This window comes from Dendrobates tinctorius, unplaced genomic scaffold (genome assembly GCF_039654945.1).
Source record: "Dendrobates tinctorius isolate UK_male_01 unplaced genomic scaffold, ASM3965494v1 ptg000011l, whole genome shotgun sequence".
In the NCBI taxonomy this organism is placed as follows: Eukaryota; Metazoa; Chordata; class Amphibia; order Anura; family Dendrobatidae; genus Dendrobates; species Dendrobates tinctorius.
In genome coordinates, this window is record NW_027361679.1 from 111,573,426 (window position 1) to 111,593,022 (window position 19,597).

Here is a 19,597-nt window from a genome sequence, read left to right on the forward strand (position 1 = left end):
CAGACGCCATCGCCACTCCAGGCGCCTGATGCCTCGACAACCACAGCGGCGCATCCCGTCCGGTGGACAGAAATCAAATGGCGCCAAGCAGCCGCAGCCATTCTTTCCCTCGGTGCCACTCCCTCTGCTGGGTGGGGCGATGGCAGGCTTGTCCACCCAGCGGCCTGGGTCCAGTATGTGGGAGCATCGGCCTCCGGGTTCATATCGCTTCCCCCAGGGGTATGTTGGAGGGGGTCCCAGACCATCCAGAACGGCTGCAAACACCCAGACCTCTCTCCTGCGTTGGAGCAACACCGCCATCTTGCACAGCGCTCCCAATTTGTAATCCACAGGTAAACAATTTGTAATCCACAGGTATTTTCAGTCCAAACAGAGCAGTCCAAGTCCTTCTCTGTTCTTTAGAGGCCGGTCTGCCGCAGAAGATATCGTATTAGCGGCGGCGATCCTGCTGACTACACCAAGTGTAGAGTCGTGGGCCGGGCTGGGGGGTGGTAACTCTATATACCGCGCAGAGACGTCACAGACAAAAGATGGAGGCAGGTTTCGGGTACAACAGGTCCAAGTTTATTTCTTACCGTCCGACTGACGGCCTCAGCAGTACACGTAATACCTTCTCGGGCCTCCGTTTCCAGGCCTCGCTACCCACACCGTACTTTTCCACCAGGGACGTAAACACACGTACCGTCCCTTTTTCACTGAGCGACGATCCTGTCAGCACAGTCACTGTGGCCGCCTTAGGCCCGTACACCATCAGCACTTTTACTGGTCAGTTTTCGTCTTCAATACGGTATGCTTTTCTCCGGGTCCTCGTCTGTACTGCGGTAATTCATGTCAGGACCACCCCCCTTTCTCTCTCCTCAGCCCCCTGGTTTGGCTCTCCTTACAGCACACCCACTGTCACAGACTCCTTGTCTCTTGAGCACCTCCCGGGGACTGGAACTTTCTGGGACCCTCCTGTCAAATTTATAACTTTCCCGGTTCCCTGTAACTCCGCCCCCCATGACCAACGGTTTCTAAAGCCCTAAGCTGCTGTTAAGTCCTGAACTTACACTCTTCCCTGCCATCTAGTGGTCAACCCAAGGTACTGCACGTCACCTACACTTTCCTAGCTGTTTCCCCACTGTCATAACTGCTATCTGTCTAAAATGTGCAAACCATCCTTCCTACTTGCTGACAAGTCCGTCCATCAGGTCACCTTCCCTACAACAGCAAACACATGAAAAAACGCATGCAAACGCAGCGTTTTTTATCTGCATCAGCTTACACACGCGGTCAAAAAACGTTTTGCATGCGTTTGCGTTTTTTATGCGCAAGCGTTCTAAAGGTGAAAAAATTTCCAGGAGAAAAATCCAAGATAACAGACACCACCAATGGGCGTGTGTCATGGGATTTCTTTATATAGACCCTTGTACAGATGAAATCTTTAGATTTTGCTCCTGTATTCTGCGTTACGATGGATCTTTGCATGAAGAGTTTTTATTTCAACCTGGATTTGGATATAAAGCTGTTTCTCGCCTTTGCGTTTGCTTGTGAGCAACAAAGAAACAGAGAAAGATGGAGAAGACGGCGTCGGCGACACCCCATTATCAACATCCGGGAGAGCCGTGGAACCTACCACACCCTATACAGCGAGCTCCATGCCAACCCGGAGAAATTTCTGGAATATACCAGGATGTTTCAAGAGACCTTCCGGGATTTGCTTGGTCATGTCCAAGGAGCCATCAGGAGACATGACACCCAGCTCCGTAGAGCGATTCCCGCTGATGAACGTCTACTGGTCACATTAAGGTACGTAATATTTCAAAACAAACACCTGCCATCATTATTATTGTTCTGCCATGTATTAATTGTTTTTTCTTAATGTGTTTTGCAAAACCCCGTCATAAATATTATTGTTCACAATTTTTTTCCTTCTCTGTTTGGCAGATTCTTGGCTACCGGAGAGAGCTTATCATCGCTCCATTTTCAGTACAGGCTAGGAATTTCCACCCTCTCTGGAATAGTTGCGGACACCTGCTAGGCTTTGTAGAACGTTCTCCGGGATGAATTTGTCCCCCTACCCACCGCGGAAATGTGGCTGCAAATTGCAGAAAATTTCTGGCGAGTGTGTAATTTCCCCAACTGTTTGGGAGCAGTGGATGGAAAGCACATTCGGATTACCAAAAACGCCAGAACTGGAACTGAGTACTTCAACTACAAAAAATATTTTTCTGTAGTGCTCATGGTGATTGCAGATGCTGACTGTCGCTTTGCCGCCGTGGACATTGGAGCTTTTGGCTGTGGTAATGACTCCCAGACTTTTAAAAACTCAGACATGGGCCAACGGTTGTATGGAAAAAATTTTAATTTCCCCCTGCCATGATCATTTGTGGCTTACCCTCCTTGTGGAGTGTGTCAATGACTGCCTTGTGGACATCTGTCAAGTCAACAGTCTTCGCCATGATTGTGAAGCCTACTGAGACAGACTAAGGAACCTTTTTAAACACTTAGGAAGCCTTTGCAGGTGTTTTTCGTTAATTATTCTAAATTACTGAGATAATGACTTTTGGGTTTTAATTGACTGAAAGCCATAATCATCAACATTAACAGAAATAAACATTTGAAATACATCACTCTGTTTGTAATGACTCTATATAATATATGAGTTTCACTTTTTGTATTGAAGAAATTAAATAAATTTACTTTTTGATGATATTCTAATTTTGTAAAAAGCACCTGTATACGCTGACATGTTTGTTTTTTATCAGCAGCACGGGCTGCAAACTGTCCCGCACACGGGTGACACATAGGAATGTCATTCGCCTGACACGTACCGGCGCCTGAGAAGCAGCGGTACAGTTAACGCTGTTCCCCGGAACCGGGTGCTGAAGATGGCTCTCATCATTCTCCCCTGCTCTGCTGGCGATCAATGACAGCAGGGAAAAATGATGAGTTATATTCAAATGATAACAGCGAGAGCAGGCGGCGGCTGATGAGAGTATTCAACACCCGCCACCTGCACTTTACATAATTTAAAAAAAATGGCGTGGGGTCCCCCCATTTTTGACAACCAGCCTTGCTAAAGCAGACAGCTGGGGTCTGGTATTCTCAAGCTGGTAAGGGGCCATGGATATTGGCCGCCCCCGCCAAAAATAGCAGCCGGCAGTCACCCAGAAAAGGCACATCTATTAGATGCACCAATTCTGGCAGTTTGCCAAGTTCTTCCCACTTGCCTTGTAGCGATGGTAAGTGGGGTTCATATTTGTGGGGTTGATGTCACCTTTGTATTGTCAGATGACATCAAGCCCACAGCTTAGCAATGGAGAAGTGTCTATAAGGCACCCACCCATTACTAATCCTATAGTTGCATGATAAATAAAGACACAGCCAGAATAAAGTATTTTATTTGAAATAAAAGAAAGCACAGTTTTCCACTTTTATTTAAAAATAACAAACATAGTTATACTCACCTAACGCCTAATTCCACTAAATCTCTTGTTTTCTCAAATAAAACAAAAATAAAAAACAACACTATCCCTCACCTCTAGGTCGTTCTGTCTGATGCCGTAATCCATGTCTGGGGATAAACAGTTTTCAACCTGGACTTTGCCATGATGTGACTGTCCATGCTGAGAAACACTGATGAATGAGCTGCGGTGAGTGCAGCCTGAGTGACTAGTGGTGACGTCATCAAGGTTACCTCCGGTCACTGAGGCTGCGTTCCCAGCCGGGCTGAACTGATGTGACCTCAGCACCGTGGGGAAAAAGTCAGTCATGAGGTCACCGCAGTTCAGCTCAGTGAGTTCACTATTTTTAGGCTGGGGTGGTCAATATCCATGGTCCCTTACAGAATTGTATCTAGGCTTTCTGGCACCCGGGGCAAGAATTCGGTTTGGTGCCCCCCCACCCCAAAGCACACATGCGATATGCACACTTAGTCATGTATCGACGAGCTGCTCTTCCTAATGATCTCAATGTTCAGTGAAAAACTGAGAGAAGCAGGAAAAGATGGTCGTTGTCACAGGACCATAAGTATGAAAATCGCATATGAGTGAAGTGCCATGTGATGACTACTGGAATCTGCAGCGCTGAATCCTGACATTGCAGACTTCTGAATTCTCACAACGAATGCACTGCACACTTTTAGGATTCTCCCGTACCGGTGGCAAGAGTACACGGTCATGTCAGCACAAGCATGTGATTTATATACTCCTGGCCACATTCCGACTAGACGTGCCCGGCCTCGCTCCATTCATTTTCATTGAGTGAGGCCACACATGTCTAGCCAGCATGTGACTGCATGTATGTAAATTACCGGCACAAGAGAATCCTAACAGTGTTCATGTTAAGGACGGCGGAACGCACTAAATATTAAATAATAGAAAGAGCGTTCGCCGCCCGGGGTCCACCGTGCATTAGGTGTTAAACTGCTGCTAGACAATGGCAGACGCACTATATGGCGGTATAGCACACGCGGGTTATACGTCACCTGATGTGCGCTGGGCGTACTCTCTTGATTCACAGAGTCGCCTAAGGCATGAACATAAATGCCGAGCCTGTTGACCTCACAGGACTCAGTGAAGTGCTACCGCGGACGCCAACTAGTGCTGCTACAGCAGCGCGGCGACTGACCCAGCCGCAATGCGACAGTGTCCAAGAGGGGCGCACTGTCGGACGCTAGCACTGTGCAGGATGTGCCGTGTGGCCAGTAATTTGCCACTGACTGGCGCTGACTCTATAACTAGATCCCTAAACGCAAAAAGACCTGCTTTAGGGAGGTTAGGAACTGAGCAGCGCTCAGAACCACAGGATCACCACGCTCCCACAGCGGCGTGGCCCATTCTAACGCCCTGCCCGACAAGAGGGAGACGATAAACCCCACCTTAGCCCGCTCTGTAGGGAATCGTGCAGCCAGTAACTCAAGCTGGATAGAGCACTAGCTCACGAAAGCGCTGCAGGTGTCGCTGTCACCAGAAAATTTATCGGGCAATGGGAGGAGGGACATTGTCGGCACAGGCGTGGGTGTGGGCACACGCTAGACAGCCTCTGCGATTGCCTGGGCAGCGGCCACTGTAGCATTCGCAGCTGAGGTGGATCTCTCAATAGCCGCCAACCTGCTCTCAAGCTGCCGAATGTACTGCTGAAGCTGCTGCAGGTCCGCCATTACTAGCTAGACCCTGGCGCTAGTATAATGTTAACGACGGCGGAACGCACTAAACATTAAATAATAGAAAGTGCGTTCGCCGCCCGGGGTCCACCGTGCAGTAGGTGTTAAAACCGCTGCTAGACAATGGCAGACGCGCTATATGGCGGTATAGCACACGCGGGTTATACGTCACCCAATGTGCGCTGGGTGTACTCTGTTGATTCACAGAGTCGCCTAAGGGATGAACATAAATGCTGAGCCAGGAATCAGTGAAGTGCACGCACGGTATGTGGTTACAGGACTAAGTCCAAGACTCAGGGCGATGTCCGTCTAGACCTACCGTGCGTGCGGCGTCGCTACCGCGGATGCCAACTAGTGCTGCTACAGCAGCGCGGCGACTGACCCAGCCGCAATGCGACAGTGCCCAAGAGGGGCGCACTGTCGAACGTTAGCACTGTGAAGAATGTGCCGTGTGGCCAGTAACTTGCCACTGACTGGTGCTGACTCTAAAACTAGATCCCTAAACGCACTCGTAATATCACATGGAGGGGAATCTTAATGAGTCATTCGCAGTCCATACATCCATCACCATTCACACAGTAGCAATTAGAGTCTATACTAGCGCATGGCCAAGCGGCCATGCAGACCTTTTATAGCCGTGCGCCTCCGGGACCTTCCAGATCTCTGAGATGGACCAATCAGATCAGGAGAAGGACCTGAGCATGTGACTCCCGATCTCCAATGGGAGATCGTCTCGTGAGCATGCCCAGTAGCGTGACGAGAGGACTTCGCCTCTGGAGTGGCTTGCTGCAGGACAGCCTGTGCTGCTATTGCTGACCCAGAGGTAGCAGCAACAACCAGTCCTAAAGAGCTGGTCTGAGCAGAGTGTCTGGGATGCTGAGATTGCTGTGCAGGCTCCTGAGCAGTCAGTGGAGAATGGGAGACCGCTGGATGCAAGGCTCTGGATTCCTGCTGTGCAGCTGCGGGAGCCCAATGCCTAACAATTCAGTGAGAATTCAGAAGGAATGACTGCTGACTCAGCACAAACCTGGACAACCCTTTTAATGTTCCTAACAAATAAAAACATGGGAGTAAGTCAGTTTCACAAATAATATTTACATTCAGGTACCTTATAGATGACGCTGTCTCTGGAGTCGTTCTGCTTCTTTTCTTCTTCTTCTTGTCCTGACCCCATGATGAGTTTTCTTATCCACACCTCGTCTCTTCAGACTGCCATCTTCTCCAGTCTTCTGCAGCAAATCTCCACACAATTCCCTAAGGCTAAGTTCACACGTACCGGAACTCTCGCGGAAATTACCGCGTGAATTCCGGAATTCCATTCCGCGGGAAAATCGCATTTTAAATTCCCGCGATTTTCCCGCGTAATTAGCTTGCAAAATGCTAGCGTTTTCCAAGCGATCTGTAGCATCGCTTGGAGAACTGATTGACAGGTTGGTCACACTCGTCAAACACAGTGTTTGACAAGTGTGACCAACTTTTTACTACTGAGGCCGCCTATGCAGCATCAGTAGTAAAAGATAAAATGTAAAAAAAAATAAAAAATGGTGTTATTCTTACCTTCTGACGTCCCGCGCAGCCGTTCCCAGTAATCCTTTGCGAAAATGCCCGCGATGACGTAAGTTCTGGCGGGATCGCGACGTCTCGCGGTTATTCGCGATGACGTCGCGCGAATGACCGCGAGACTTCGCGATCCCGTGAGAACGGACGCCATCGCGGGTATTTTCGCAAAGGATTACTGGGAACGAGAGCGTGGAGAGAGGCGGGAAGGCTGCGCGGGACGTCGGTAGTTGAGAATAACAATATTTTTTATTTTAAATTCTATTTTTTGCAGGGATATGGTACCCAAAGCCCGGAGGACAGTCTCCTCTCCTCTGGACCGTGGGTACCATCCGCAATTGTTCTGCTTACTTTTCGCATGGTGGGCACAGCCACATGCGGAAAGTAAGCGGAACAATGCATTCCTATGGGTGCGGGATCGCCGCGATTCCGCAAAATTAATGAGCATGCTGCGGTTTTTACCGCGAAGCGATTCCGCCGCGGTAAAAAACCGCAGCATGAGCACAGCATTGCAGAATCCCATAGGAATGCATGGGATGCTTATTTTTCGCATTTTCGCGGCAAAACCGCTGCGGAAACGCAAAAAAATGCAACGTGTGAACTCAGCCTTAAAGATAGAAGTGTCATTATAATGCTCCTAAATAAAAATATCTGCAATATACTGTCACCTCACACTATTCCCCTCCCTCCTCATACTCTCTCCTCTCACATCCCCCCTGTTCACCATACTGTCTCCTCATATATTTACCCCCTCACTCTCTATACTGTCTGCTCACACATACCCCTAACTCCCCATACTGTGTCTGCACACATCCCATCACCCTCACCCCCCATACTGATTCCTCATACATACATACTCTTCATTTTGTGTCCTCAAATCCTCCCACACACATTAAATCCCCCATCCCCATGACAAATCCCCACACACATTAAATAACCCCCATCCCCACTCCAAATCCCCCCACACATTAAGTATCCCCCATCCCCATGCCAATTCCCCACACACATTGAATAACCCCCCAAGCCCACTCTAAATCCCCCCACACAATAAATAACCCCCCATCCCCATGCCAATTCCCCCACACATTAAGTACCCCCATCCCCACTCCAAATCCCCCCCACACATTAAATAACCCCCATCCCCTCTCCAAATGCCCCCACACATTAATTAACCCCCATCCCCACTCCAAATCCCCCCACACATTAAATAACCCCCCATCCTAAATGTCACACACATTAAATAACCCCCATCCCCACTCCAAATCCCACACACTAAGTAACCCCCATCCCCACTCCAAATGACACACACATTAAATAACCCCCCATCCCCACTCCAAATGCCCCACACATTAAATAACCCCATCACCACTCCAAATGCCCCACACTTTAAATAACCCCCCACCCCACTCCAAATGCCTCCACACATTAAATAATCCCCCATCCCCACTCTAAATCCCCCCACACAAAAAGTGCCCCCCATCCCCACTTTAAATACCCCCACACATTAAATAACCCCCATCCCCACTTTAAATTCCCCCACACATAATGTGCCCCCCCCACTCCAAACTCTCCCACATTTTATGTATACCCCTTAATCTTTGGTGGTTTCTTCAGCTCCAGAGTGGAGCACACTTACCACCAGTGCTCTGGGTGCCGGCAAGTGACGTCAGCAGCGTGATCACATGACATGAACACACTGATGGCGTCGTTCTGACCCGGTGGTCAGAGCTTCAATTGTACTGGCGTCTGTGCAGACGCCAGTACAATTGCTCCCTGAGAGCTCGCTCTCGGCAGCTTCTCAGTGCCTGCTGTCAGCTTGACAGCCTACATAGAATAGCCGACTCCCAGGCCGGGGGGCGGCAGAATGCAGCCGCCAGGGGAGACATTGCGGACCGCTGCATTAGGCGGCCCAACTGCGCCTCCCTGCATGCCCCAACTGCCCCCTGGATACGCCTCTGGCCCCTTACCAGCCTGAGAATACCAGCCCCAGCTGTCTGTTTTAGTAAGGCTGGTTGTAAAAATGGGTCTGGACCCCATGCCAGCAGGTGTAGGCTGATGGGAGTAGTAGTCCCATCAGCTGTCGCCTGCTGTTTTTGTTGTTAGTTGAATACAACTCTCATCATTATCCCCTGCTCACGTATATCATCGGCAGAGCAGGGGAGAATGTTTAGAGCTGTCTTCAGCAGCCGGTGCCAGGGAACAGCTAACTGTACTGCTGCTTCCCTGGTGCTGGTCCGTGTGGTACTGATGCGGCACACGTTTGCCTCACGTGTGCTGCAAGAATTACACTCATGGAAAGAGTTAGGATTGGGATTGTGATTGCCACAGGTAACCTGCATATAGAGAATGTTCTGAGCTGCAGGAATATATAAATATACTTATAGGTTACATGTGACAGGTAAGACCCTAATTCAGACTCTCATAAAACTATATTTGGGTATCTGTCTCGAGTAGGAATATACGCCCGAAAATGCTGCACGTTGGAGAACAAGCTGACCCTGTTCGCACCATTCTACTCAATATACTCAGAGCATACTCCCGAATCCCATTTTGTGGGGGGTTCAAACACAAGACCCGAGCGGGCCACCTTAGGGTACGTGCCCACAATCCGGAGTTGCTGCATGATGGATGCTGCGTACTTATGCATCATCAAACCCGCAGCGTCCAGATGTTACAGCATAAAGGATTTAAGAAATCCAACGCCCACTATGCGTGCACCGACGCCTGCGGCTCACCCGTGGAGACGGACGTGTGGCGAGTCTTTCCAGACTGCAGCAAGTCAATTTCTCTTATGTCTCCACAAGCGAAATCTCACTCATAGAATGTATTGGATGTGGTGAATCCGCACGGTTCAGTGACCACATGGGGAATCACCTGCATTCAATGGACGGCAGCGCTTTGGGCGCAGTCAACATGCACTGCAACATCCGGATCGTGGGCACATAGCCTTAGGTTGCGTTCACACGTTGCGTTTTTTTCGCGTTTTTGCTGCGGTTTAACGTGCGATTTTGCCGCAAAAACGCCAAAAACAGCATCCCATGCATTCCTATGGGATTCCGCAATGCTGTGCTAATGCTGCGGATTTTCCCGCGGCGGAATCGCATCGTGGAAAAATAAGCAGCATGCTCATTAATTTTGCGGAATCGCGGCGATCCCGCACACAGGAATGCATTGTTCTGCTTATTTTCCGCATGTGGCTGTGCCCACCATGCGAAAAGTAACCAGAACATTTGTGGATGGTACCCACGGTGCGGATGAGACTGTCCTCCAGGCTGTGGGTACCATATCCCTGTAAAAAATAGAATTAAAATAAAAAATCGGGTTATATTCACCTTCCGGCGTCCCGCGCAGCCTTACCGATGCTCCCACCAACTCCCGTTCCCAGTAATGCCTTGCGGCAAGGACCTGTGATGACGTAGCGGTCTCGCGAGACCGCTACAGCTACGTCATCAAAAGTCTCGCAAGGCATTACTGGGAACGGGAGTTGGTGGGAGCATCGGTAAGGCTGCGCGGGACGCCGGAAGGTGAATATAACCCGATTTTTTATTTTTTAATTATTTTTAACATTAGATCTTTTTACTATTGAGGCCGCATAGGCAGCCTCAATATTAAAAAGTTGGTCACACTCGTCAAACACTATGTTTGACGAGTGTGACCAACCTGTCAATCAGTTCTCCAAGTGATGCTACAGATCGCTTGGAAAACGCTAGCATTTTGCAAGCTAATTACACTTGCAAATTGCTAGTTTTTCCGTGGGAAATTCGCGGGAATTTAAAATGCGATTTTCCCCAGGAATGGAATTCTGGAATTCCCGTGGTAATTTCCGCGGGAGTTCCGCAGCGTGTGCACAGAGCCTCACACCGCAGTAGTGCACGGTGCTAGCACTGGCAGACAGATGTGTGCTGCTAAATCCTGAACGCAGGCACCGGCTTTAGGCTATGTGCCCAAGTAGCGTTTTAAAACGCTCACTAAAAACCGGACTCCTTCCCAGAAATTGCGCGGTTTTTTCCGCGCGATTTCACCGCGATTATGATCGCGATTTTCGCGTGCGATATTCAAGCACTTTCCAAGCGATCTGAAGCATTGCTTGGAAAGTGATTGACAGGTTGGTCACACTCGTCAAACATAGTGTTTGACAAGTGTGAGCAGGTTTTTACTATTGAGGCCGCCTATGCAGCCTCAATAGTAAAAGATAGGATTTAAAAATGCTAAAAAAAAAATAAAAAATCGGTGTATATTTACCTTCCGGCGTCCCGCGCTGCATTCCCGGCCTCAGCGTTCCCAGTAATGCCTTGCGAGACCTGTGATGAGGTAGTCTCGCGTTGTTATAGCGATCTCGCGAGACCGCTAGAGTCACGTGAGACTACGTCATTACAGGGCCTTGCCGCAAGGCATTACTGGGAACGCTTAGGCCGGGAATGCAGCGCGGGACGCCGGAAGGTAAATATACACCGATTTTTTATTTTTTATTCTTTTTTTACAGGGGTATGGTGCACAGGGCCTGGAGGACAGTCTCCTCTCCTCCACACCGTGGGTACCAACCGCACATGAGACGCTTAACTTTCTGCATGGTGGGCATAGCCACATGCGGGAAGTAAGCGATTCTCATGCATTCCTATGGGTGCGGGATCGCGGCAATTCTTTGCGATTCCGCACAAAGAATGAGCAGGCTGCGATTTTTTCTGCGATGCGATTCCGCCGCGGAAAAAAGCGCAGCATTAGCACAGCATGTGCGGAATGCCATAGGAATGCATGGGGGCGTTTTGTGCACGATTTTTAAACGTTTTCGCGCCGAAAATCGCGGCAAAAACGCTTAAAAATCGCTACGTGGGCACACAGCCTCTGACTCACCCCTGCCAGGAGCTGTGACAAGGACCGTATGATTAACAGCAGCCATACAGAGAAAGCTTCTTTCCGATTTCTGGCCTTGCAGTAAGTCCTCCATGTACTAGAGGGCGCTCTTGGGTCATAGACCAATGTGCACAGTTTTCTTCTTGATTCTTTGAGGAAGAGATCAGTCTTTGATGTTCATGACCGTGCGCAGAAGGTCGTGCCCGTGGCCTGGGTGGTACAATGGTGAGCTATGAGGGGCAGTGCCAGCCTGTACCCATTACTCCCCACTGGGTTTAGTGGCAGCAATCTGTCTGCATGTGGGTTAGATGTGGAGGACAGTGATGAAGCCGAGTGTTATGGGGGCACTGAAGCAACACGCACAAGCTAGAGTTCCCTGGTATCAGCCACGGCAGATTAGGGGAGAGTATCCAGTGTAGCTGGCTGTCTCACTGTTGGGATGCTGCTGCCCCTTCCGGATCAGTGGTGCTGTGGGATAGTGCCCCCCAGTGGTCAGTAATGTCTAGTGTCATGTCCTAGCTGTGTCATACTCTGGAAGACACCGACAGCACATCACTGAGCAGGTACACACACTGTACACTACACACACACACACTACACTGCATACGCCTACACACACTACGCTACATACACACACTGTACACTACACACACACTACATACACACACACACTGTACAGTACACACATACACACTACACTGCATACACCTACACACACTACGCTACATACACACACACACACACACTGTACACTACACACACACACACACTACACTGCATACGCCTACACACACTACGCTACATACACACACTGTACACTACACACACACTACATACACACACACACTGTACAGTACACACATACACACTACACTGCATACACCTACACACACTACGCTACATACACACACACACACACTGTACACTACACACACACTCTACACTACATACACACACTGTACACACAACACTACACTACATACACACACTCTACACTACATACACACACTACGCTACATACACCTACACACACACTACGCTACATACACACACTGTACACACAACACTACACTACATACACACACTACACTATACACACACTGTACACACAACACTACACTACATACACACACTACGCTACATACACCTACACACACACTACGCTACATACACACACTGTACACAACACTACACTACATACACACACTACACTATACACACACTGTACACACAACACTACACTACATACACACACTCACTCTACACTACATACACACACACTACGCTACATACACTCACACTGTACACACAACACTACACTACATACACACACTACACTATACACACACTGTACACTACACTACATACACATACACACACTACACTATATACACACACTCTACACTACATACACACACACTGTACACACAACACTATACTACATACACACACTCACTCTACACTACATACACACACACTACGCTACATACACTCACACTACATGCACACACTGTACACACAACACTACACACTACACTATACTACATACACACACTCTACACTACATACATACACACTACACTACATACACGCTCTACACTACATACTACATACATACACACACTATACTACATACATACACACTCTACACTACATACACACACACTGTACACTACGCTACATAAACACACACTGTACACTACACACTACGCTACATACACCTACACACACTACGCTACATACACACTACACTACATACACATACACACTACATACACACACTATACTACATACATACAGTCTACACTAAATACACACTAAACTAAATACACACACTGTACTACATACACACACTATACTACATACATACACACACTATACTACATACATACACACTCTACACTACATACACACACTACACACACACTATACTACATACATACACACTCTACACTACATACACCTACACACACTACACTACATACACACACTATACTACATACACATATACACACTATGCTACATACATACACACTCTGCACTACACACACTCTACACATATACACACTATGCTACATACATACACACTCTGCACTACACACACTCTACACACACACACTATACTACATACATACACACACTATACTACATACACATATACACACTATGCTACATACATACACACTGCACTACACACACTCTACACACATACACACACTATACTACATACATACACACACTATACTACATACACATATACACACTATGCTACATACATACACACACTATACTACATACATACACACTCTACACTACATACACACACTACACACACACTATACTACATACATACACCTACACACACTACATACACATACACACACTACACTACATACACACACTATACTACATGCACACACACACACACACTATACTACATACATACACACTCTACACTACACACACACTACATACACATACGCACACTATACTACATACATACACACTCTATACTACACAAACACTACATACTCTATATACACACACTACACAGAGACTAAATGCACAGACTCCACACACACACACACACACACACACACACACACACACACACACGCACACTCCGCACAGACTCCACTTGCGCGCTCACTATACGTTGTTTAACCTCTTCCTGCCATCGCCATTTTTCTGCTATATTCTCCTGAGACATGATGTAGTTGTGAATGGCAGCGATTATTTGACTACATGAATAGTATGGCTTGCCAGCCTCCTTCTCCCAGTGTGACTGCAGGCATGCCACCTTTTATATTTTGTATTGCTAATTTAAAAGAAAAAGTAAAAGCACAACAAAAACTTGATTTGTATCGCCTTTTCTGAGACCCATTACTTTTTTTTTTTTATTTTGACATTGCTGGAGCCACGTGGGGCTTGTTTTTTTTTGGCGGTGTATTAAGTGGCAGCAGTAGAAAAAAGCCTAATTCCGGCTTGTGTATTTATTACAGCTTTCCTCAAGAGGACGATTAATATATCCGGCGGCATAAATCGGAGACTAGCTCCGTCACGGCAGCCACGTATGACACTTTGCTCAGCACATGCACTGACGCGGTAGCCGCTGACAGTGTGACTAGGACATGTACTAGAGGCAGGTGTATGTGTGTATAGGGAGAGGAGACCTGTCACTCAAGGAGGACGGGGCAGGAAGAAGCAGCTTCAACATTTGTTTTCTCTGAAACACTACGTCGTTTCACAGTAAAAATACTTGGCTGCAATAATGGAGCGACGCTGATTCTTGCTGCCCATATTTGGCAGCAACGTGGATCAGTGTACAGGTTCTATTTAAAATGATCACATTGGACATAATGCCCAATGTATTATTATGAGGACTATAGATTGCAAAAATATGTGCAATATCTATGGTGGAATCTTGAAATTTGGATGTCATAGAGGAGTTCCATTAGAATCCCACAACCTACACCTCTTCTTCTTTTTTAGTTTACAAGTAAAGAAAACTACTGTCGCAGGCTAAGCATGCACACAGGTTTATTGGCCCCCTCCCAAGTTAAGAGCATCCCCTCGTCCGCCCCAGAAATGAGGCATCCAGAAGATGCGCCCAATATGGCGCTTGGCTTCACTCTTCTCACTTGCCCTGGTGCGGTGGCAAGTGGAGTAATGGGGTTGTTGTTGATGTCAGCAGCTTTATGGCTGCTGACATCAAGCCCAGAGGTTAGTATTGGAGAGGCGTCTATACGATGCCCCTATTACTAACCCCGTAGTCATATTATAAAAAATACACAGACTAAAGACAGAGAATTGAAAGACACAGACACCTTTGTTTTTAAATAAACACACTCCACTCTTTTTAGCATTTATTACTGTAAAAAATAAAATAATATAACACCATGTTCCTCACCTCTGATGACAATCTGTTTGTCCCACGAACAACTCCAGCTCTGCTACATCAGTATTGCTTGGCCGAGTGCTGGTATGATGCGACTGCTCAGCTATGAATCCAGGAGACGCTGAGCTTGGGGCGCAGCTTCAGTGACAAGTGATAGCGTCATAGAGGTTACCGCAGGTCACAGCCAGCTGTTTTCACGCTCAGTTCAGTGTGAGCCAGCCTATGAACTGCGGTAACCTTCATGCCGTCACTGCTAGCACCGTGATGCTAGGTGCCATAATTATTGATGGGCCATTTCTGGGGCGGCTGAGGGCTGATGTTCTTAGCCTTGGGAGGGGGGCCAATATCCCTGGCGCCTTCCCAGGCTATTAATATCAGCCCACAGCTGTCTGTTTAGCATTTCCTGGGAAATAGGGGGACCTTACGTCATTTTTTTTCTTGGGGTCCCCTGTAAACTCAAGTAAAGGCTAAGCAAACAGCTGTGAGCTGTTATTAATAGCCTGGGAACCTTTTGGCATATTGGCCGCTTTCCTATATTATTAACCCCTTTACCACCAAGGGTGGTTTGCATGTTAATGACCGGGCCAATTTTTACAATTCTGACCACTGTCCCTTTATGAGGTAATAACTCTGGAACGGTTCCAGGGATCCTTGTGATTCTGACAATGTTTTCTCGTGACATACTTCATGTTAGTGGTAAAATTTCTTTGATATGACTTGTGTTTATTTGTAAAAAAATGGAAATTTGGCAATTTTTAAACTTTGAATTTTTATGCTCTTAAATCACAGAGATATGGCACACAAAAAACTTAATAAATAACATTTCCCACATGTTTACTTTACATCAGCACAATTTTGGAACCAAAATTTTTTGTTGTTAGGAAGTTATAAGGGTTAAAAGTTAATCAGCGATTTATCATTTTTGCAACACCATTTTTTAGGGACCACATCACATTTGAAGTCACTTTGAGGGGCCTATATGATAGAGAATACCCAAAAGTGACACAATTCTAAAAACTGCACCCCTCAAGGTGGTCAAAACCACATTCAAGAAGTTTATTAACCCTTCAGATGCTTCACAGGAATTTTTTGAATATTTAAAAAAACAAAAAAAATAAAATTTTTCACAAAATTATTCCAGGTCCAATTTTTTTTATTTTCCCAAGGGTAACAGGAGAAATTGGACCCCAAAAGTTATTGTGCAACTTGTCCTGAGTATGCTGATACCCCATATGTGGGGGGAACCACTGTTTGGGTGCATGGCAGAGCAACGAAGGGAAGGAGTGCCGTTTTACTTTTTCAACGCAATATTGGCTGGAATTGAGATCGGACGCCATGTCGCATTTGGAGAGCCCCTGTGTGCCTGAACAGTGGAAACCCCTCACAAGTGACCCCATTTTGGAATGTTTTCGGACTATAAGACACACCGGACCATAAGACGCACCCCAATTTTCAGAAGGAAAATAGGGAAAAAAACAATAATGTGTCAAATGGGGGTCCGTCTTACAGTCCGAATTCAGCTTACCTGGGAAGGGATCCGGCACAGGTGGAGGAGTGGTCACAGGGGTCATTCAGTGGTCCAGGTTCGTGCGGTGGCGGCTCTGTGCTGGGGCAGGTTGGTTGTGCTGGAGCAGCTGGGCTGTGGCAGCTGTGCTGGGGCAGCTGTGCTGGGGCTGGGGCAGCTGTGCTGGGGCGGCTGTGCTGGGGCTGGGGCGGCTGGTGCTGGGGCAGCTGTGCTGGTGCTGGGGCAGCTGTGCTGGTGCTGGGGCAGCTGTGCTGGGCTGGGGCTGCTGAGCTGTGCTGTGCTGGAGCAGGTGGGCTCTGTGGGGTGAGGGTAGCGGCTCTCTGTGCTCCGGTGCAGGGGCGGCGGCTCCGCCGGCATTTCCTCCAAGCCCGGAGGCCCCCCCGCACATTCCTTGCTGGCCGCCGCCATGTTGCGGTGGCCTCCGGGAACATGGACACCGGGAAGATGGCCGCCGGTTCGGGGACGGCGCATGCGCAGGTTCAGATCTCGTCACGAGATCTCGGGGGACGAGATCTCGTTGCCGAGATTTGAATCTCGTCCCCCGAGATCTCAGGACGAGATCTGAACCTGCGCATACGCCGTCCCCGGATCGGCGGCCATCTTCCCGTCGCAACATGGTGGCGGCCAGCAAGGAATGTGCAGGGGGCCTCCGGGATTGGAGGAAATGCCAGCGGAGCCGCCGCCCCTGCAACGGAGCACAAAGAGCCGATACCCCTGCACCGGAGCACAGCCCGCTCCCACCACCGCACTACAGAGCCCCGCGGCACCCGCACCAGCCTCCGGAGGTTAGTATATTTCAACCATAAAACGCACCCCCCCCACTTTCCCAAAAAAATTTTTGGGGAAAAAAGTGCGTCTTATGGTCCGAAAAAAAACGGTATCTAGATGTGTGGTGAGAAATTTGAACCCCCAAGTGCTTCTCAGAAATTTATAATGTAGAGCCATAAAATAAAAAAAAATCATTTTTTTTTTCCACAAAAATTATATTTTTGCCCCCAACTTTTTATTTTCCAAAGGGTAGCAGAAGAAATTGGACACCAAAAGTTATTGTGCAATTTGTCCTGAGTACGCTGATACCCCATATGGGGGGTAAACCACTGTTTTGGCGCATGGCAGAGCTCGGAAGAGAAGGAGCACCGTTTGACTTTTTCAACGCAGAATTGGCTGGAATTGAGATCAGACGCCATGTTGCATTTGGAGAGCACCTGATGTGCCTGAACAGTGGAAACCCCCCAATTCTAACTCCAGACCTAACCCTTGCCCTAACCCTAATGGGAAAATGCAAATAAATACTTTTTTTTATTTTATTATTTTTCCCTAACTAAGGGGGTGATAACGGGGGGTTTGATTCACTATTTTTAGCGGGTTTTTATGTTTGGCAGCTGTCACACGCTAAAAGACGCTTTTTATTGCAAGAAATAGTTTTTGCATAACCACATCATACAATTTTTCCATATTTTGGCCCACAGAGTCATGTGAGGTCTTATTTTTTGCGGGACGAGTTGACGTTTTTATTGGTACCTTTTTGGGGCACATGACATTTTTTGATCGCTTTTTATTACGATGTTTGGGACGCAGAATGAACAAAAACCAGCGTTTCATTAATTTATTTTGGGGGGGGGGGTGCGTTTACACCGTTCCGCATGTGGTAAAATTGATAAGGCGATTTTATTATTCGGGTCAGTACCATTACAGCGATACCTAATTTATGTCATTTTTTATGTTTTGGGACTTCTATACAATAAAAACAATTTTATATAAAAAATGATTATTTTTGAATTGCTTTATTCTGCGAGCTACAACTTTTATTTTTCCGGTAATGGAGCTGTATATGAAGATTACACGGGAGCCCACTCCCATTTTTTTTATTTTTAATTATGTATTATATACACAATGGGTGTCGGATACAACTCTCATCATTGTCGTGTGGTCACGCTGATATCTGTGAGACCATGCGACAATCATACGAGCTGGCTTCAGCACCCGGCACCTGGAAAACGCATGAACTGTATTGCTTTTTCCCAGGCGCCGGTACATGTCGCACTGATGACACACGTATGTGGCCCATGCTGTTGATAAAAAGCGGACATGTCGGCGTGTTTTGTTCATGGACACACGGTCCGTGGAAACACTCTGACGTGCATAGACCCATTCTTACGTAGACCGTGTGTAAATGTCTCTGGTATGTGTGAAAACTGTCACCACACATTCCCACAATGAGCTTTTGGTGCGTTTTAGATATTGCAGAATTTCTGTACCTATTTTAATTAGGTTACTTGCGGTTTTTCATTGCATTTTTTGTTCTTTTTTAGGTGCGCTTTTTCGACGCTCCTTTTTTTTTTTGTCTCTCTTTGGTGTGTCATGCTTTAAATAATTTCTGTTTTTTTTGCTTTGACAAAACGTTATTGCTATATTTTAGTGCATTACATGCTTTTTTTTTTATGCATTTGCATCATGGAAATGCACTAAAAACACGTGCATTTTTTTAGCTGTGGTTTTTGCACTTCTAATGTAAGTCTGTGTTGGAAATCTGTACAGAAAACTCCGCGTACCCCCAAGATAAATTGACATGCTGCGGATTTGAAACACGCTCCACAGGCCAGTTTACACAGGGTAAATA

The 19,597-nt window shown here is 47.3% G+C and overlaps 1 protein-coding gene across 1 annotated transcript in view; it reads left to right on the top strand.

Annotated features, from left to right (window-relative positions):
- Window positions 1-11,636: 11,636 nt before the first annotated feature.
- Window positions 11,637-19,597, top strand: part of REX1BD (required for excision 1-B domain containing) — a 36,164-nt gene continuing 28,203 nt past the window's right edge. Inside the window, exon 1 of the mRNA XM_073546210.1 lies at window positions 11,637-11,779. Within this exon, the coding sequence (XP_073402311.1) occupies window positions 11,777-11,779 (3 nt within the window). The 5' untranslated portion in view covers window positions 11,637-11,776. The remainder of the gene's footprint in view (window positions 11,780-19,597) is intronic.